General features: G+C 36.9%; 3 protein-coding genes across 4 annotated transcripts in view; 2 read left to right on the top strand and 1 right to left on the bottom strand.

Annotated features, from left to right (window-relative positions):
- The first annotated feature begins 474 nt into the window (after nucleotides 1-474).
- Nucleotides 475-4,989, top strand: LOC107600257 (semaphorin-4E-like). Its single transcript, XM_016292101.1, has 12 exons — nucleotides 475-722; nucleotides 1,233-1,378; nucleotides 1,500-1,562; nucleotides 2,149-2,209; nucleotides 2,303-2,320; nucleotides 2,469-2,620; nucleotides 2,845-2,860; nucleotides 2,963-3,058; nucleotides 3,152-3,267; nucleotides 3,551-3,708; nucleotides 4,349-4,401; nucleotides 4,955-4,989. The coding sequence occupies exons 1-12, from the start codon at nucleotides 608-610 to the stop codon at nucleotides 4,987-4,989; spliced, it is 1,029 nt and encodes a 342-aa protein (XP_016147587.1). The 5' UTR covers nucleotides 475-607.
- Nucleotides 4,990-5,187: 198 nt separating this feature from the next.
- Nucleotides 5,188-16,187, bottom strand: LOC107600224 (cactin-like). Its single transcript, XM_016292067.1, has 10 exons — nucleotides 15,891-16,187; nucleotides 14,174-14,696; nucleotides 13,945-14,040; nucleotides 9,960-10,105; nucleotides 9,716-9,878; nucleotides 9,456-9,570; nucleotides 8,457-8,649; nucleotides 8,217-8,339; nucleotides 7,129-7,478; nucleotides 5,188-6,002 (listed from the first exon to the last, which is right to left on the bottom strand). The coding sequence occupies exons 1-10, from the start codon at nucleotides 16,154-16,156 to the stop codon at nucleotides 5,512-5,514; spliced, it is 2,466 nt and encodes an 821-aa protein (XP_016147553.1). The 5' UTR covers nucleotides 16,157-16,187; the 3' UTR covers nucleotides 5,188-5,511.
- Nucleotides 16,188-18,181: 1,994 nt separating this feature from the next.
- The window catches only part of LOC107600223 (CD48 antigen), a 5,978-nt gene continuing 3,503 nt past the window's right edge, over nucleotides 18,182-20,656 (top strand). The window contains exons 1-4 of one of the 2 annotated variants that reach the window (XM_016292065.1): nucleotides 18,182-18,251; nucleotides 19,124-19,432; nucleotides 19,625-19,882; nucleotides 20,052-20,180. In XM_016292065.1, coding sequence (XP_016147551.1) covers nucleotides 18,185-18,251; nucleotides 19,124-19,432; nucleotides 19,625-19,882; nucleotides 20,052-20,180 — 763 coding nt within the window. In that variant the 5' untranslated portion in view covers nucleotides 18,182-18,184. Of the gene's footprint in view, nucleotides 18,252-18,469; nucleotides 18,499-19,123; nucleotides 19,433-19,624; nucleotides 19,883-20,051; nucleotides 20,181-20,656 lie in introns of those variants that run through there. The other variant, XM_016292066.1, reaches the window with a different exon arrangement.

Raw genomic sequence — 20,656 nt, 5'->3', positions numbered from 1 at the left:
ACATATACCCAGGTTTTGGGTTAGTAAGCAACCATCTTGCAAACACAGGTTACAAAATGATGGTATGTTGTTTCTTCATCATGCCTGTTAGGAAACATCAGCTTTCAGACAATAAATATTTCCTGGGAGTTTTTATCAGCCTGTCGCCTGGGAAGGAGAGATTACTTATTAAAGACTGTTTAACTTTTCAGATTCTACATTCAATTGTCTGTGCTACATGTGAAAATATTTCATGAGGTTTGTAAGGCATACCTCAGGATGTGGGAAGGGTGTTGATGAGCTATTCTGGCTTTTATGTCATTCTTTGAAAAGCAGAACCGTGTGTCTTTGTCAAGGTCCTAGAGTAAAAGCTTTCATCCTCCGCATTAGCATCACTATAGCAGTGACAGAAATACTGCTGCCAGCACCCCTGCCTGTTCACACTCTCTCTCTTTCTTTCAGATGGCCTCACATGGTTCTTTGCAGCTAAAGTCATATATCTCAGTATGGAAGCGTTCCGAACTGAAGCAAGGATGAGAAAACTCTGACAGACAGACGACACAGGAATCTAGCACTCGCACCATCTTTATACCAAAATCACTTACTGATTTTTTTACTGGAGCGCTGAATGATGTTTCTGCTGGCTGTGCTCTGCGTGTTTTACATCTGGAGTCCAGCAACGCTGACCGGCGGATTGGGATCGACACCGAATACCATACCTCGCAAAACAGTGCCAATTAGTAGTAAGTTGAATTTATGATAATTATGTTTGGACGTCATTACAAAATACCAATGTACTTTGATGTAAAGTGGTCTAAAGTGAAAAATATTTGGTAACCTAAAATGTTTGAATTATGTGCATTAGATACAAAATATCAAATCAAAAGGTGGAATCTGCAAACAATTTGGGTTAAAGCCACTGTATGCCATGGTGCTTGATGTTTGATTTACATATTCATATATAAAGGTGCTTTAAAGACTATTATGGTATTACTACCATGCTAGTGTCCAAAGTAAGGTTTTTTTTTTTTTCCATTGTGTGTCAATATTCATGGTAATAACATTAAATCATATCATTTTTTTATTTTTGTATATTTATTTATTTTATGTTTAAATGTGTTTTGATTGCTTAGAGAAGATATGGACCACAATTCTTTCTTCGAACAAGGTTTAGTTGTTCTGTGTGTGACTTTTCCATTTTTGGCAAACTTTAGCTACTCCTGCCCTTGACTGTGGCCTTCATTTGTTGCTAGGTAATGGAGGACGTTTGTTTCGCGAGGAGGGTGTTTGGAACTACACCACTATGCTTCTGAGGGAAGATCTCAACATGCTCATCCTGGGTGCCAGGGAGGCCATTTTTGCCCTCGAACTTGATGACATTACAGTCAAAAAGGCCACGGTGAGGTCTTAAATGCATATTTACAAAAACTTATTTGTTTGCTAATCCATTTAATGATATTCTGCAGACTGAGTTTTTTGTATATATATGGATGATGGTAAATTGTATTGATTCTCCACAGGTGAATTGGCCAGTCACAAATAAGGAGCAAATAGACTGTTCCAATAAGGGAAAAGATGCTACAGTGAGTTTTCACATCTTTTGTGCTCATTAATATATGTTTTTAAACAATGCATTCCTGGCAACAGCATTTAATGTTTTTTATTATAGACTTTTGTCTTGCTTTATTAGCAGATATGCACACTTTGATAACTTTGATAAGTGTATTCATTTATCCGAGTGGGCAGAATGCAGTTTATTAAAGCTTTAAGACATAAAATGTTGAAAATCTTAGCAAAATGTACTTGAAAATTATCTCTTTTAAAACCTTTTCATGGGACAATCTTAATTTATTACATAAATAGAAAATGTGTCATCTGCATGAATTTCATATTTTATTCAAATAGCAAGGCAACTAGATGTTTGAGGATGTTCTAAGACTGTTTAACCAAAACAACATGCAAGACAGTGTCTCTTCATATTGATAATTACAGCAGATATCAATAGATATACATCAAATTCTAAGTAAAAGTCAAACATACCAATAAACATGCAGGAAACGGAAGTTTGGTTCTGCTTGGTCAGAACTGAGGTTAGTTTTTTTTTTTCACTTCACAGCATATCACCACTTATTAGTTTCAACTTGGATGCACTGTTTGCTTTTTATTTAGAATGACTGCAAAAATTATATCAGAATTCTTCATAAAAGAAACGATGACCGAATGTATGTTTGTGGAACCAAAGCACCCCCCACCTACAATCCCCACCGGTACGAGACTCGAACCCGCAACCTTTGGGTTACAAGTCCAACTCTCTAACCATTAGGCCACGACTTTCCCGAAAGTGCCTGACAGGGTGGTTTGAGTATGACAGTCATTTACAGAGAATGGTATTAAAACACAAAAAACAGCAGTGAGTGTGGGTGAAAATGCCCTAACACTGACAGGAAGGTGATAGTAACTGAAATATGTGTTTTTGTTTGTCATTTAAGAACCAAATTTTATCCACATGGCCCACATACGGGAGGGAGAATCGAACCCAGAGGGGGACGAGGACAAGCTCTATCTGTTCTTCAGTGAGACAGCAGTGGAATATGACTCCTACACCAAGATGGACGTCTCTCGAGTAGCTCGCGTGTGCAAGGTAAACTCCCGTCGTGTCTTATGTCATATGAGCTGTATTGAGAAACATTACAGCATTTTCTGTCTACCCACCTACAATCCCCACCGGTACGAGACTCGAACCCGCAACCTTTGGGTTACAACTCCAACTCTCTAACCATTAGGCCACGACTTTAACTCCAACTCTCTAACCATTAGGCCACGACTTTCCTGAAAGTGCCTGACAGGGTGGTTTGGGTATGACAGTCATTTACAGAGAATGGTAATAAAACACAAAAAACAGCAGTGAGTGTGGGTGAAAATGCCTTAACACTGACAGGAAGGTGATAGTAACTGAAATATGTGTTTTTGTTTGTCATTTAAGAACCAAATTTTATCCACATGGCCCACATACGGGAGGGAGAATCGAACCCAGAGGGGGACGAGGACAAGCTCTATCTGTTCTTCAGTGAGGAAATTGGTGTGTCTTATATCATATTTTAGCTGTGTAAGTGTGTTTAACTGAAATTGTTGTCTTGTCTTCTGCATTGTATTGTGTTCTGTTATGTATCAGAGAGTGGTTCAGTGCTGAAAGCTGTGAATTATAACAGCGAGATGGCCATTATGGAAGAGATTCAGCTATTTGGGCCCTCAGAGCCAGTGAAGATACTGCGAATTTCCAACACCAAAGTAATAAGCAGATGCATTTATTGATGTTTATTGCTCACTTAGCAACATCATGAGCTGTGTGTGTCTGTTTCTTTTCAGCAAAGCTAATTTTATTCCTGTAGCTTAACTGGTTCACCAAAGTTAGGGTGAATGGCTTTCTAAGTCAAAGCTTAAATAGCAGCTAACATTAATTTTATAGGAATATTTTATGTTCAACTGAAGCAAGAGTCAAAATGATTGTAATTTCTATTATTGTCTATAGAGATGTTATGTTAAGTTATGTGTGATGTCATCCTAACAACAGCTGTACGTGGGTTCGGATGTGGGCGTGGTTCAGCTGTCCATCAATGAATGTGGGCGGTACCACACGTGTCTGGACTGTGTTCTGGCCAGGGATCCATACTGTGGCTGGGACCTCAATGCTGACCAATGCTCTACCATAAACAGCACACACAGAACCAGGTCAAAAGTCAAATAAATCTATTTACAAATCTATTTTAATGACAGCTAAACACATTTCTCATGCAAAAAATAGCATTGTTTACTGTAATACAATAAAATTCTGTTATTGCTTAAGAAATAAAGTATGAATACATAATGTTACTATGTATGTTTTAATGTCTTTATTGCTTTATTGTCTGTATTCTATTAAGCTTTACGGCATAAATTAGTGAGAATTACCGGTCACACATTAGTTTGGGGACCACTTCTCAGTTCTCACTATTCACTAACCATAAACTACAACTTTTGCCTCGGTAAACTCTGCTGCTCATTAATAATTAGTAAGGTAGTTGATAAGTTTAGGTATGGGGTAGGATCTAAAATATGGTCATGCTAAATAAGGCATTAATATGTGCTTTATGAGTACTAATAATCAGCCAATATGCTAGTAATATGCATGCTAATAATGAGGTTTTTGTAATTCATCGTTTTGTCAAAAGTAAAATGACTGTACACATGAAATAGAAATTTTACAGGAAATTATGCAGAAACTGCAAATATGTGTTCTTAATTCAAACTTTTGTGATGATTGTTTGTGCACACCATTATGAATATTGATATTGGCATATTGCTGATTGCTGTAATATTATTTCTTCCACAGCACTGTGATTCAGAATTTGAGTTATGGTAATGCCAGCCGATGTCCACAAACAGGTACTTGTATTATACCCCAGATTCTTCAAACTGTATGTTCTGGTAGAAACACTAAAAATAATGATAACTATAAAGATAACTATAACGATAACCATAATGGTATCCAGAGCAATAGGCGATAATTTTCTGGTGTTATCCTTATAGCTGTGGTGTTAGAATGATTATTACAACTTTATAGTTATCGTACTTGGGGTGAATGGCCTGAAAATACAGTTTTGCTTGTAGTTTACTTGCTACAAAACAAACTTTTGCCACAAACAAACTCCGACTCAAAACCAGTGATTAGTTCATGCTCAAAAGTTATCATTTTATGAACCTGGCATCCTGTAAACATGATTTTGTTTCCAGGTGGACTGACTGCGAGCCCTGAAGTTTGAGGCAGAGACTATTTAGAGTCTTTCTTTGGACATTTTCAGTGGTTGTGTTCCTGTTTTAGGGGCAAAAATGAGACATGCCATCTTGTTAAAACCTGCCGTGGTTGTTGATTCAATCCAAGTATGTTGCCTTTAAAGGCAATTTCACATGGACAAGAATGAACTTCCTGTATCTTCAGGATACCAAGACGAGTGTCAAATGACTGCATCTTAGACTCAAAGTTTAATGCAGCCTGTTGCGTGTTTTTTATATGAATGTACTGCAGAAATGTCATTTTAACTTTAATGCCATCTATGTACCTAAAATGCTGTAAATTCTCTTTGTAAATGGCTTTTTCCAATGAACAACAAATGAAATGTCAAGGTGTAAAATTTATTTTTAAAATTGAGCACAAATGACGATGTTAAGCAATTAAAAATGAGTAAATCTTTACTGTATCATCTCAAAAGCAAATAGTACAAAAATAGCATTTTCAAGCTCAAAAAAAAAAGGAATCGAATGCAAGAGCCTGCAATTAAGGAAATGTACAAAACAGGATTTTCAACAAGGACCGGATCACATAATAAGGTCTATTCTGTTGAAAACCTGTTCTTCCACTAACGGAAGATGCTAATGAAATCAATAAACAGAGATTGTACTACTTTTGCTAGATTTACACCAATTTTACAGCATTTGAAGATGAACGTTCAGTGTTCCCTAAACTCAACACTTTGCTAATACAACACCTCGTCCTCTTCACCGCCTGTATCGGTATCGCTTAAAGTGGAACCACAGCTGAAGGATTCCATTGGCGAACTGGCAGCGGAAACCATGGCGATGGGAATACTCCCATTCACGGTTCACGATCTTAAATGCGATGTCTTCATACGGTGGGCCGGCGTGGAAGCGCAGTATTCCAAAGTCTTTGTTGTCGGGACAGGGCTCGAGGAAGTACTGCGGAGTCGCGCGCTTGTCGATGAGATCAGGGTAGAAGATGTTGAACTTGTAGCCCTGGACGATCTTGGGCGGCGGGTTGTCGAAGTCGTAATGCGTCTGGTTGTATTTGTTCCACTCGAAGCCGGTGTGGACGCGGTTGAAGAAACGGGGCTTACGTGGACGGTATTTGTTGGCCCACAGGTAAATTTTTCCAGTCAAAGGCATTTCAACGCTGAACTGGGCCTCGTCGCCGCCCATGCCCTCTTTAGCACGACGCACAAATGCATCTTCGGCGCTTTCATTTGCATCGCCTGTTCAAAAACGACAATACAAGTTAGCATTAGCATGAGTGAATCTTTACAGATGTGTTTACAAATGTGAACGCTAAAATAGTTTTACGTTCCTAACAGTAAAGAATCTTTACAGTGACATACTTCAAGATTACTGAATTCTTCATTTCCAATTGGCTGACATGATGTTGATTCATTTTCTGTAATTACAGGTCTACGAAACAACTCTAGGGGTGTTGACCACATTATTCACGTTGCCGCATTTTTTTAGAACTTGGTTTCCATCCATGTATGGATGGATTGAATTTAAATTGTAGTGCATAAACTACAATGGAACCGTCCTTGATACGCAACAAAAGACGGGATTTTGCCTCAACAGATTATGTGATTGGATAACTGGACTAACCAGTGAACCAATCACATTGCATGGAATGGAAACAGTGCTTAATTCGCAAATATTTTATGCGATATTCCAAGTTAAATTCTCAACTTTAGATGGAAACCTGAAAATATCTCAAGTTAAACATGTTCTTTTGTAACCATCAGTCCATTAGAATGGAAGCATTAAAGGCAGTTTTTAAGGTGAATTTCAGTGCCTCCTTGAATCAATTTCCTGTATTTCTGCTCTTTGTAACCCCCCATTTTTTTTTTTTTTTCTACATATTTTTCTATCCACAAACTCTTTACCCTTTAGGTGAATTTAAGTGCATGCCTGAGTCTATTTCCTGCACTTTCATCCCCTTGATACAGCATGGGGAGTTACAAAAGGGAGGGAAAAAATTATTGTGCCTCCCTATGGCCAATGTTGAAATTACATTCTATTTTTTGTCTTTTCTGTACCCAGTATGCAGGAAAACTGTGAGAGAAAAAAAAATGGTAAAACATTTAAAAATGTTGCCCTTTTTTTTGGTACACAATGCAGAAAAAGTAGGAAATGGAGTAGAGGGATGGAACAGGGTGGCAATTAAAAAATATATATTTCTATACATTATCTATAAAAATTTCAAACAATGAAAGTGCACATTACTTTCAACTTTCCAAGGTTATATTTTACCTTTCTACCTGCTGCACTTCTATTACCGAAATCTTGAAGCATGTGATGTGTGTAATTTGACTATGGTATATGAAGCAACAGAGCGATACGCACCGGTCACCTGCTGCTGTGTCCGGGCCAGCTGGAGTCTCTGCAGGTCCTCCTCCGCGTTGATGATGTGTGTGTCCAGCGGTAGCTCTGAGGGCTGCAGGAGGGTGGGACTGTAGCGGCCGGAGTCGTACTCCGCCTGACTCTGCTGGATCAAATCCTCCTCTGTTAACACGGCCTCCGGGGCTTCATCTTTCTTTCCCTCCTCCCCCTCTCCTCCCTTTCTCTCCTCAGGACTGCTCCTTCCAGACCGCTCACCCTCTTCTTCATCCAGCCTCTTGGTCCGTCTGTCTCCATCGTCACCTTGCTGAGAGCCGCCCGGCTCCTCGTTTACAGATTCCGCCGCTGTAGGGCTACTGGGAAACAAAATGGACAAATCACAAATTGGGTATGTTTCAAGTGTAATTCATTTCATTGAATCAAGTAATTTGTGATAAGGTCATTTTGAAATATTATATATTTTATAGTGCAGTTTCAGGTGGTGACCCATTTTATAATTAGTTTAGTAGTCAAATTCTGAGTTATTTGAGCTGAGTATCTAGATACAATTTCCATGATATTTCCAGGCCTAAATACATATAAAAAATATTTTAAGAATTCTAATATATTAAAAATATACTCACTGATATTTGCAGATTTCCTATCACCATGGAATCACTGACATATTAGCATTACTGATTAGTAGAAAGTACGGTATTGTATATGCATGCTTTAAAAAATATATAAAAACAACAATTTGCAAAAAAAAAGTTGCATGTTTAAGGTTGTGTTCAATTTCTATCTCAGAAATATAGTAATTTAGCATTTATCAGCCATATAATCAACATTTAGATTCAGAAGTGATAAAGTTATCAGAATTTAGATTCGGAATGGATAAAGTTATTATTATTATTTATTGACATTTAAAAAAAATATTTGAGGTACATTTCAAGAATAACTTTAGTAATTTGAGACTACAGTTCAATTAAAATGTTATTTAGATTGTGTGCAGCTAATTGTTCTTCCATCTTGGAAATACAGTTATTTATAGTTAAATGTAAAAAACTAAAAAAATTCATCAGTCTGAATGGTCAGGTGAAAGTGAAATCACTCACATGGGCCGCTCATTCTGCGGCTGTTCTTTGATGATGGGGAAAAGCGGTTCGCTCTCCACACCCTGTTCCTGTTTGAGTTTATACAGCTTCTGCCGCAGGACGTCCTGATGCCGTTCTCTCAGCCTTCACAAACACACACAGACCCATAAGGTAAGACATCACTCTAAAAATCCCCAGAGGCCCGTGACAGTTACTAGTCACTAGTACTAGACAGTTACTAGTGACTAGTCTGATACGCACCTGGCTCGTGCCATGTAGACCCGCACCTGCTGCAGGAGACTCTCCCAGTAGCCGATGTCCAGGTTGAAGCCTCCTGCCTTGATCTTATTCTCGATGTTCATATAGAGAGCCTGAAGCTGACTGTACGTCTTCCCTTTAAACACGCTCTGCACGTCTGTGCTGACGGATGTGTTTATGCCCTCACGACGGTCACCTGACATGACACCAAAAACAGAGATGGATGAGGGGTTGTGCACTGGACTTTCTTTAAATATACTAAATAGCGTAATGCATTAGGGTTGCATAATATTCATATATCCCCTATGTAACATTTTCAGAGATTACATTTACATTTGCATTGTTTCATGAATCTAACAATAATACTAAATAAGCTACTGTATAATAATAATAAAAATATGCCACAGTTAAAAAGTCTCTAATGCTCACCAAGGCTGCATTTATTTGATCAAAAATAAAGTAATACTGTGAAATATTATTACAATTTAAAATAAATGTTTCTATGTGAATATAGTGTAAAATATCATTTATTCCTGTGATGCAAAGCTGAATTTTCAGCATCATTACTCCAGTCTTCAGTGTCACATGATCCTTCAGAAATCATTTTAATATACCAATTTGCAGCTCAAAAAATAATTCTTAATATCAATGTTGAAAACAGTTGTCCTGCTTAATATTTTTGGGTGAAACTGGATTCTTTGATCAGTAGAAGGTTTGAAAGAACAGCATTTATTTGAAAAATAAATCTTATGTGAGATTATAAATGTATTTATTTATTTATTTAGTCAATTTAATGCATCTATTCTGAAAATAGGTATTGATTTCTAACCAAATTATCCAAAACATTTGTATAACACTGTATATATAATCTTAAAACACTTTATTTAATAATAGCATAACTTAAAATAACTCAAATGAATTAAACATTGAATATTTACTCTAAAATGAATCAACTGTCAGCTATACAGGTTGTAAATGTAATAGTGCGGGTCATCACATCACCTGGTCCTTTGCCTGACGCCTCCAGTTTGCGCAATTTGCTGATTTCATCTTCAGTAATGGTGGTCATATCCCTCCAGAAATCCACGTTCTTGCCCTGTTCCAGCTCCATGTACACCTGCAGCCAGAAACACACAACCAGATCAAAATCATCATTGAACTTGGGTAAAAATGACTGTTACTTCACATTTGAATCCTATTTTGTGTAAAAATGTCTGAACTGGCAGCCCAATCACGTGTTAAAATGATCTTTCATCACACACCTTGATGTCCTCCAGCAGGTCGTCCATGTCTGTGGCGGTGAGTCCGTTGAGGAAGGTGTACGGTTCATGCATCTCCACCGACAGATCATCGTCTTCAGCGCTGATGTATTTAGCCAGCAGGTCGATGGGCTTCGCTCGGCTGTCACGGATCCGGATCTTAGACCTGCATCACATCACAGAAACGCGTCACAAATGGTCCAATCACATGTATGTATGAAAACACTACACGTCTGAAGAGCGTGACCTCAGTTTGGCCTGCTGCAGGTGAAAGTTGTCCTCCTGTTCCGCCCATGTTTTGAAATGTTCGGCCTCTTTCTCTCTCTGCAGCATCTCCAGCTCTTGCTCGCGCATGGACTTCTCCCGCTCTCGCTCCAGACGCAGCTGCTTCACCTGAACTCACAGATCTCACACCTTTACTTCACTTCAGTTTGTCTTTAGTTCATTTCCCAAATGCAATTTGGTTGCAGCATTTAAGACTTTAAATAATACAAAAACACAATACTTATTTGCGAGAGAACATTTCATTAGAGAAACTAATCAACAGTATATATTACTACTATATGTTTTTATATGTTTATATTATATATAATATACAGTGGAGATCAAAACTAGAGAACAACCAACAATTTCCTAACTTTCAAGGTCACTACTTAGTCCAATTTGACGTTATCCTAACAGGAGTAGAAGGGCACTTTAAGCATATTTCATAAATTAATTGTATTCTGAAGCACAGTATAAAAAACTTAAATGAGATATAACATTTACAGATACAGATAAGTTATTGGTGTTAATCTGGCACCTGGTGCTAATTTCTTTAATTATATGACAAACAAGTCAAGTCACCTTTATTTATTTAGCACTTTATACAATACAGATTGTGTCAAAGCAGCTTTACAGTATTAAACAGGACGATAGTGTGTCAATAATTAGGGTTGGGTATCGTTTGGGTTTTTTCCGATACCGGTGCCAAATAGATACTTTTAAAACGGTTCCGGTGCCTAAATGGTGCTTGAACCAATACTTATTAAAAAAAATTTAAAATAAATAAAAATTCCCCAAAAAATTATGTATTGGCCATTAGCACTATAAACACATGATGTCTGTTTCATTCATACTGGACACCAGAGGGCGCCCTCGCACAGAAAATCCACATATCCAGTAACAGGACCCTCCAGGAAATCCCTAATATGGACGAAGGCATTGCTATTATAGCTTTAACTGAGTAAACAGAACATACAAACATTTTGAATGATAAAACAAAGACAATAAACCCTCGACTGCGACAATATAGTTTCTCTGTGTTATTCAAGCCATCTATGGTATTTTCATAATAATTAAGTATATTTATAAATATACTTGTGAACTAATGAAATGGCCAGCTCAGAGTCCAAATCCTTGGAGACAAAATTATGACTAAGAAACCCACTACAGTTACCAAACTATGGAAAAGAGTGGAAGAAGAGTGGACCAAGTTCACACCAGCGCAGTGTGAGAAACTAGTGATGTCCTGTGGCCACAGATGCGCTCAGGGCTCGACAGTGCGAGCATTTCACTTGCATTTGCGACTAAAAATAGATGTGTGTGAACTGAAAAATGTATTTAGGAGCATGAGTGCTAATTAAACCATCACCTTCAACTGAACCTTGTCAAGACAGAACTGCTTGTGGTTCCAGCAAACCCATTGTTTCATCACAATTTCGCCATCCAGTTAGGCTCAGCAACCATAACTCCTTCAAAAACAGCCAGAAACCTTGGAGTTGTGATTGATGATGAGCTGACTTTCTCAGACCACATTGCTAAAACTGTTCGGTCCTGCAGATTTGCTTTATTCAACATCAAGAAGATCAGGCCCTTTCTTTCGGAACATGCTTCACAACTCCTTGTTCAAGCTCTTGTTCTATCCAGGCTGGACTATTGCAATGCTCTCTTGGCAGGTCTTCCAGCCAGTTCTATCAAACCTTTACAATTAATCCAGAATGCGGCAGCAAGATACATTTTTAATGAGCCAAAAAGAATGCACGTCACGCCTCTGTTTATCAATTTGCACTGGCTACCAATACCTGCTCGCATAAAATTCAAGGCATTGATGTTTGCCTACAAAACCACCTCTGGCTCTGCACCCCTTTACCTAAATTCATTACTTCAGACTTATGTACGCTCTTGAAGCTTGCGTTCTGCAAGTGAACGTCACTTGATTGTGCCATCCCAAAAAAGCACAAAATCACTTTTACGGACTTTTAAATTAAATGTTCCCTCCTGGTGGACTGACCTGCCCAACTCAGTCAGAGCAGCTGAGTCCTTAACCATCTTCAAGAATCAGCTAAAAACACATCTCTTCCATCTTTATTTGACCCTCTAACTCTAGCACTCTCTATTCTAATTCTATTCTGAAAAAAATAACACTTGTCCCTTTTAGACTTGCACTCTATTCTATTCGACCCAAATAAGAATTTTCACCGTATATTGGCATCTGAACAAGTAACAAGTCTGCCACGTTTGTTCTGACCAACTGAGGAAAAAAGCATTACCATAAATCTCGCTACCAATGGTGATTAAATCTAAAGATCGGTTAGCCCATATCACATCAAACCGTGCAAATTATTATTATTGTTATACTTGATTCTCAAATGATTAATGTTAACAACATCAGCATTGCGTGACTATGAGTATTAGCGTGAAGATTTCCATTTCTGCACAGTCTAATCTAAATGTCATACTCTTCGAATTTCATATTAAGAAATTCTTTTAACCCAAAAAGCTAATTATGCTCCCTTCTAACTGGTTGTCTTTAAAATACAACGTGTGTAACCCCAGGCTATCTGTAATCAGAAGCACATTTATAACTGGAATATAATTTAATTTCATTCACATGTGTTTCATAAACACATAATCCTTTCTGGATTAAAATCCGCCATTAAAATGATACATTTAATTATTCCAGCTGCTGTGAGAAAAGGCTATAAACGATCGGCCACCTGCAGGATCCTCACATGTAGCCGGGACAACTTCTTTATGTTTACAGACGTGACGTAATGACGCAATGCCACGCTCGAATTTCCCGCGAAAACCTACCTGAACCACTCAAATGAGAAAACATTATTATAAGCTAACCGTTGTGAAACGGGCTAAAGTAAGGTGATAGCTTTGAACACTGGCTGGTTATGTACTTGCTCAAATATTGATTTCGGATCATTTTTAACCAAAAAAAGTTACGGACTGCAGCTTTAACTAAAGTTAACTAATGGGACTTTATTGTAAAGTGTTGCCTATTGTTATTAAACACTTGTTTACTTTATTTATTTTTTTATAAAGTCTTTCCTTAGTAAAAGATCTTTAATAAAGTTATTTAACCTGTTAGGAGGACAACACTGTTTTTTTTTTTTACTTAATTATATATTGTGATAAAACCATACCGTGATAAAAGCTTCAACGACTATTGTGAAAATTTGATACCGCCATATACCAAATGTACAATTTAATAGGACTATAAATAATTACATAATTAGCCATTAAATAAAGTCTGAAGCAAACATTTTTAAAAACCTTGTGTACTTTCTGTATTCTGATTAATTAAATAATTGTGTTTGTAAATGTCTTGTTCTCTAATTTTGATTTCCACTGTATATATTATAAAAGTCAAAAAAATTGATTCATATGCGGTCACATTATATTTTAAAGTTAATGAACTACGGACCTTATAAGCATCTTTGTATGTTTGTTAATGACTATTACATATATTGCTTTATGGTGTGCCTCCTGTCTCTTTAATTTATCAAGTATATATTATCTTTCTGAATTCTGTCTAATTCTTAATTCAATTCCAAAATCCCTTTCAAAATTCTCAATTCTATAATGTTTCAGTGTTCATAAATACTAATAACTATTCAAACTTTTTTTAAATATTATCACTTTAGTGTATGGTGCCTACTGTCAGGTTAACTAAAAATATACATTTTTTAAAAATTGTTGAGAGGAGCACCGTAAACAAAAATAATATTTCAAATTTGTTTCATTAGTCTTTAACACTTATTAACATTTTAAAATTCTTACAGGGTTTTTAATTTTGAAACTGATTTGAGGAAATATAAACTTGATACATAAGCAAAAAAAAAACTATATATTATTTTTTAAAATCTTTTTCTGTAGTAATTCTTAATTACATTTCAAAATCCACCTAAAAATTCCCAATTCCCCCCAAAAATGTCTCATTATTTAAAAATGTTTAGTACCTTTTGTAGTTCCCTGCGGTTTTCCTGCTGGATGTGTTTATTTCTCTCCTTCAGATTTTTTTCTGACAAATGCCCGATGCCTTTCTTCTGCAGAGCCTGAGAATCACACAAACACATACAGTAGTTGAAGTTTATTTCTGTTAACACAAGTCCCAATCAGACTTTCAGTGAAACATCAATGCAATATCAACACATATTTGACCTGTGCTATCCATAACATCTCTCTCACCTTCTGCCATTTGAAGGTGCCGAGCAGGTTGTTATCTCCAAACGGGTTGTCGGCGTTGGTGTAGCCCATGTACTCTTCACTCCAGCCCATCTTCTCCCTCTTCTTCCTCTCTTTGGCCTCTTTCTTGGCCAGACGTCTGGCTCTCTTCTCCTCTGGGGTCTCCAGCGCCTTCATCATCTCCCTCTGCTTCTTCTTGTCTTCTTTGGAGGAGGAGGATCCCTGTGTCGTCTTGCCTCCCTGACCCTGATCAGAGTCAGCAGAGGAGCTCGAGGAACTCGAGGATCTGGATTCAGAGCGTCTACGTCTGTCTCGATCCCTCTCTCTGCTCTTTCTCCTCCTCCCCTCTCGGTCTCTCCCCCGCGCTCTCTCGCTGCTCCTGCCATCTCTGCCTCTGCTTCGCTCCACGCTGGACTCTGAGCTGGAACGTGAGGAACTTCTACTGCTCCTCCTGCTGCTCTTTTCATCCTTGTGTTTCTTCTTCGTCTCATGTTTCTTCTGATTATTGTGACTATCACCTGAAGAGCTTAAACAAAGAAATGAAAAAATGTTATGCTCACAATCATCAGTTTTCAATCTTTTAGATGCCACAGATCCCAAAATATAATCATCCTTATGCAAATGACCTCCATCCGAAAATTTAAAAGGCATCTATATAGTTTCTTATATGAAGGCTCAATTTACACTTTGAAAAAAATATTATTATAATTATGTCTAAAATATAATTTTCCCGTTATAATTAACTACTATATTAATAAATGAACTATTTAGTGTTTCTTAAATTATAATAGGTGTATTCACATTAATAAGTGTATAAGGGTTTAACAAAAGTTAATTAACATGAAGAAATGAGCCATCAACTATTAATAATTCTTACTTTTTTTTATTGTATTTTTTGTTTCTTATGAACCTTTTTAATATAACTTTTTTTCTGTAAAGCACTTGATTTACCACTGTGTGTGAAATGTGCCTCATAAATAAACTTGCACTGTGTTGCCTATTAAATTTATTTTTTTAACTATATCAATTATTATAGTTATTGTACTCAAATCAGTCAAATACAGTGCGAACAGAACAAGGCAAATATAAAGCATTGTACAGTTCAGATTATGTGAAACAAATAATAAGTGTAACTGTTTGCTATTATAATATATTATATATTATGTTAACAACATGTTTATGTTAAAAACAACAAAACATATAAAGTGATCATATATTTAAAAATAAAAATGACTATATAATATTTGGCCAATTATGTTAATATAAAAAGCTATTTGTTATTTCTTGTTACTATAGCACTGCACTGTTAAATGTATTGTTCATTTTAATGTAACTTATTTATTTATTTTGAATATTCTAAAGCAGGGGTGTCCAAACTCGGTCCTGGAGGGCCGGTGTCCTGCAGAGTTTAGCTCCAACTTGCCTCAACACACCTTACTGGAAGTTTCTATGCCTAGAAAGAGCTTGATTAGCTGCTTCAGGTGTGTTTAATTGGGGTTGGAGCTACACTTTGCAGGACACCGGCCCTCCAGGACCGAGTTTGGACAGCCCTGGTCTAAATATTCAATCATTTATTTCTATCTTATTGATTCAGTCGTTCATACATACATACTTTTTTTTCACCGTTTTTCTCTAAACTTTTCCACGGACGTCCTCCTACTATATAAACTGAAATTCCTACAGGATTGTTTGATTTTTAGTTTTTAATGGTTTTAAGTACCTGTCTCGGTCTTTCGATCTTCGGTGTGCTCTTCTGTCTCTGTGATCGCGGTCAGAGTCGCTGGAGTGGCCGGACTCTCTCCCTCGGTGTCGGCTCGGGTCTGCGGATCCTCCGCTGCTCTCAGACCGCGCTCGTCTGCGAGAACCTTTCACGGGAGAGCGGTTCCGACCGTGTCTGTCCTCCGGCGAGCGCGAGCGGACATGTCTACTGGATCTTTCTGAAGGTCGGGACCGCGATCGGCTCCTACGATGCTTCTTCGATCCCATGTTTTGTTTTCAGGTCCTGACTGCGCCGCGTCGCGTCGCGTAAATAGGCCGTTTACAATGTTTGCAATATTTGTGTATCTCAAATTATATGATAATACTTAAGATGAAGCAATATGGATTTTTTTTTATTTACATTGAGAAAATACGCAATTCATAAGTATTCACAAATATTCGTATACTTCCTAGCAGGCAAAATATTGGGCTTCACATTGAGGTCCTTTTTGAGGCGAAATGTTGACGGCGCCTTCGTCTTTTAACGTTCTCATGCACTTACATCATTTTTGGTGCGACATTCTTGATTTTATCAAATGCTATGTGAATCCTAATTTTGAGTTTACTTATAGAAATGTAATTTTTGGTTTTCATGAATGTTTAAAAAAAGGTGATATTTATTTCATAAATCTTATTTTCCTGTTAGCTAAATACCATATTCATAAATGTACATTTTCTAAATGCAAGCCTCTTTTTTTTAAGGATTCAAACTTGAAATTTGAGTATTTCAAATGTATTATGAATCTATTGAGTTCTCTACAAACTTAAAAGCAATAAGAACAATGGCTTTACTAAAGGACTTGACACTTCCTCTGGACCTCCTCTGTTGTATTGTTATGATTTGACAATTGTTATTGTTTTTCTCAAGCATTCAATGAAAACAAAAATTGATGCACTTAAAAAAATGCAATACACATTTCGGAAAGATGTATTGAAAAATGCATTTTCTGTTTTAAATAACTTTCCTCTTTTTAGTGACTTTCAGTTATGATTATGCATGTCCTGTATATTTGTGTCTGATGTCAAAAAGATGTCTTTTTTTTCAAACAAATAATAGTCTTATACGTTTCTTTAATTCTATAATCTCACTTTATAAGGAAAGGTTTTAAAATGAGTTTGGTTTAACGTAACTCCTTCCACTGATTTATTCAACTGGATGTGATGCTGTTTGTTGCCAGAGTTGGGTAGATTATTCCCTCAAGCTGATGATACATGGGGCAACCTTTTTTAAACAATGTTGCTTGGGCACTTTCCCATTGAGAATGCGTAACAAATTTCTATCTGGATTGGTTGTGAGCCCTGTGTCTCACCTGGTTGCCCCTTGATGGCAACATTGCTCAAAAAGTTGCCCTGTGTATCATCAGCCTCAGTATCTATGGTTTTTATGGTGTGGTGCCATGTGGAAAAATGACTGCCTGCCAGATTATGACTCCACTCATTCTCCAGTATGGTTATTTGAATGGTTAAATGTGGGGTGGAGTTAGGATTAGGCAATCAGATAGTGGCTTCAACATGAAGGGTAATAATTTGGCATGCAGGGAGTTGAGATATGGCACAAGGTTGGCATAAGGTTGAGGCCAAGAATGAAGTGAAAAGAGTCCAGCACAGGTTCCCGCTGTCACAGAATTGACTAAATTGATAAATAAACTTAATACACTTTTTTTTTAAATATGATTTTGAGATGTTTGAGTACGTCCTAATTTGAAAAAAAAAACTATTTAAAATATATATTTGGCATTTAGTAATAAGGATTTGCTTCCTATAAACCAATAGAAGTTTATAGTATATACCTACACTCTTAAAAATAAAGGTGCTTCAAAAGGTTCTTCACAGCGATGCCATAGAAGAACCATTTTTGGTTCCACTAAGAACCATTCAGTCAAAGGTTCTTTAAAGAACCATCTCTTTCTTACCTTTTTATAATCTGAAGAACCTTCTTTCACCACAAAGAATCTTTTGTGAAACAGAAAGGTTCTTCAGATGTTAAAGGTTCTTTATGGAACCATTTAGACAAAAAGGTTCTTCTATGGCATCGTGAAGCACCTTTATTTTTAAGAGTGTACCTAGGGTCTGTCTGGCTCACATATAAAGAGGTTTGTCGAGGGACAGAGTAAAACAGTGATTCTCCTCTTCTTACTGTTATTAAACAAATGTTGAACTGAGCTCTTTGTGGTGGGAGCGTTATTAAGAGGCTCCTCTGTGTCATTGCACACATATTCAACTTCCTGTTTTAAGAATACAACATCAGCCATCTTGATGTTTGCTACGATGGCAGTCGATCATCTGTTTGCAACCTTCATCCTTTTCCTTATCTCTAACACAGGTAATAAATTAATAAATGTGTATGCAATCATTGAAATTTCTATTATGTTGTGTCATTAAATTTGTGCTATATTTGGAAAAAGCATTTGGGTTAAGGATTACAATGATACGACAAACTGTTCAGGTAAACAGTGAATGGTTGAAATCAGCAATGTGAGAAGAATCAGCATGTTAGAGCACTGTTGAGAGAGAACAAGCATGTATTGGAAACATGCTAATGTTACAGCCTACCTGACTCTGCCTGAGAGGTAAGGAAAAATACACTTCCTTGAGATTTTTGTATATCTCTGAAATGTATGATTGTATTATTGAAAACAATCTTTTATTGCATTATTGAATAACATATTAGTTATCAAAAAAATAAAAAATGAATAGCCATAATATGGACTATTGTAAATATGTGATACTGTGAGATACTGTGATTTCCTTCTCACATTGCTGATTTCACCACTAGCTGTTCACCTGAACAGTTTATGTTGTTGTAGCTATATGGTATCATTGCAATCCTTGACTTTCAAACCGTAGGTTTAGACATCACCTTTTCTGTCTTATCATGTTCAGGAGATATGATACAAAATACATAATTTGGTAAAAACCGTCGCCATGGCCACCACAAGGTGTTTTTGCAATGGTTCCATTTCTGAAAATGTGTAGGGCCACGAACTATACAAGTGCACCAAGTTTCATGCTTTTATGAAAAAGTGAACATTATTTTCACATATCACCTGGACCATTATTAAGAGTAAAAATGCTTGTATCATTACTTAAGAACCCCTATGATTTGTTTACTTTTGTGTGTATAGTGTGAGTTTTATGACATGAAGTAAGATGGAGGTGTAAAATGTTCTGAACTGTGTATTTCTCTCTCCTCAGGGTTCAGTGCTGAGATCTCTGTGTTTGTGCAGACGGGAGCTTCTGTTCAACTGCATATACAGACACAACAACTACCAGAGTTTGATCTTTTATCCTGGATGAATGATAAATCAGAGAGTATAATTAGATATAACAGTGATTCCAAAAGAGTAAAACTTCACGATTCCTACAAGGACAGAGTGGATTTCAATGATACAACCTTCTCTCTGACACTGAAGAACATGCAGAAGACAGACAGTGGACTCTACACAGCAAGAGCAAGTGGAGAATCAGACAACAATATTGTTACATACAGAGTATCTGTCATAGGTGAGTGTAATTTCTTTGTGTGGTTTAATGTGTTCCTGCATAAAAGACAATCATGTGCAGTTTATGAACAGTTTTTCAGTTTTACATATGTGCACATTTAGACCAGCTTTTGGCACATTGTCTTTAATTCAGGATCTATCTGCTACTGCAAAAAAAAAGTGATTGTGATCTTGGAGGAAATGTGTGTTTCAGATGCTGTGGAGGCTCCTGTCCTGACTGTGAACTCAAACCGTTCCAGCAGTGACTCCTGTACTGTAAACTTCACATGCAGAGCTCATGAGCTCATAATTACCTCTAGCTATCAGAACAACAGCTGCTCTCCAGAGGAAGTGACATCACATGAGATCCACACTCTCATCCTGTTCTGCAGTGAGGAATCCATCTTCTGTAACCATAGCAACCCTGTCAGCTGGAAACAAGACAGTATAAACATCACACAGCTCTGTGAAGGTAAATGTCTGTTTCAACATTGATAACTAGTCTTTATCTCACAAATCAAATCTGTTTTTGTTTTACACATTACAAGCTGCATTTTCTGATGATTTATAATGATAGTTAACAGACTGTAAACTTAACTATGAATAGACTGATTTTTACAGTTCTTCTTATTACTTTCCAGAGAATGAAAGGCAAATCCCAATCTCCTGTGATTCATCTCACATGTTTGTGCTCCTTATTGTGTGTGTTGTGGTGGCAGTGATAGTGTTTGCTGGTTTGATTCTTTACTGTTGCTGCAAGAATAAAACAGGTTTGTCCATCTCAAATTTACTGAAATAAATGATCTCATACTTAAACCTGAAATATAGATTATGTAGTACTAAAAGTTTTTAATCACTAAAATGATTACTGTACAGGCTAATATTTGATTGGTCTGAAGGATATTAAACCAAGATACATCATTGATTTAAACCTAAATCACCTTTTGTAGATTTAGGTTTATAATTAATTTTCCTTTGGGTGCACAGCATTTCTCTAAATTTAAAGGTTTAGTTCACCCAAAAATGAAAATTCTGTCATTAATAACTTACCCTCGCAAAGAAAGCAAAAATAACGACTTTATTCTACATTTTCGTCTCTACTGCGTCACTTGTGGACGCGCGTTCACAACAATATCATGACGCGAGCGTGTGGCGGCACAGCGCTGACCCAGATCCGGCGTAATGACGTCATGACGAAACAAAAATGTGGAATAAAGTCGTTATTTTTGTTTTTTTTGCGCAAAAA

Source organism: Sinocyclocheilus grahami, unplaced genomic scaffold (assembly GCF_001515645.1).
Source record: "Sinocyclocheilus grahami isolate Dianchi unplaced genomic scaffold, SAMN03320097.WGS_v1.1 scaffold280.1, whole genome shotgun sequence".
NCBI classification, from domain to species: domain Eukaryota; kingdom Metazoa; phylum Chordata; class Actinopteri; order Cypriniformes; family Cyprinidae; genus Sinocyclocheilus; species Sinocyclocheilus grahami.
Note: the sequence above shows the minus strand (reverse complement) of the source record. Positions and strands in the feature narration are given on the sequence as shown.

What these genes read in the sequence shown, in the direction of transcription:
- LOC107600257 (XM_016292101.1), top strand. Translation starts at nt 608, where the DNA reads ATGATGTTTCTGCTGGCTGTGCTCTGCGTGTTTTACATCTGGAGTCCA. An exon ending in CAAAACAGTGCCAATTAGTA is followed by an intron (nt 723 to 1,232) that starts GTAAGTTGAATT and finishes ATTTGTTGCTAG; the next exon opens with GTAATGGAGGACGTTTGTTT. An exon ending in CAGCCGATGTCCACAAACAG is followed by an intron (nt 4,402 to 4,954) that starts GTACTTGTATTA and finishes CTGTATCTTCAG; the next exon opens with GATACCAAGACGAGTGTCAA.
- LOC107600224 (XM_016292067.1), bottom strand. Translation starts at nt 16,156, where the DNA reads ATGGGATCGAAGAAGCATCGTAGGAGCCGATCGCGGTCCCGACCTTCA. An exon ending in CTGCAGCAGGCCAAACTGAG is followed by an intron (nt 9,879 to 9,959) that starts GTCACGCTCTTC and finishes GATGTGATGCAG; the next exon opens with GTCTAAGATCCGGATCCGTG. An exon ending in GTCTACATGGCACGAGCCAG is followed by an intron (nt 8,340 to 8,456) that starts GTGCGTATCAGA and finishes GTGTTTGTGAAG; the next exon opens with GCTGAGAGAACGGCATCAGG.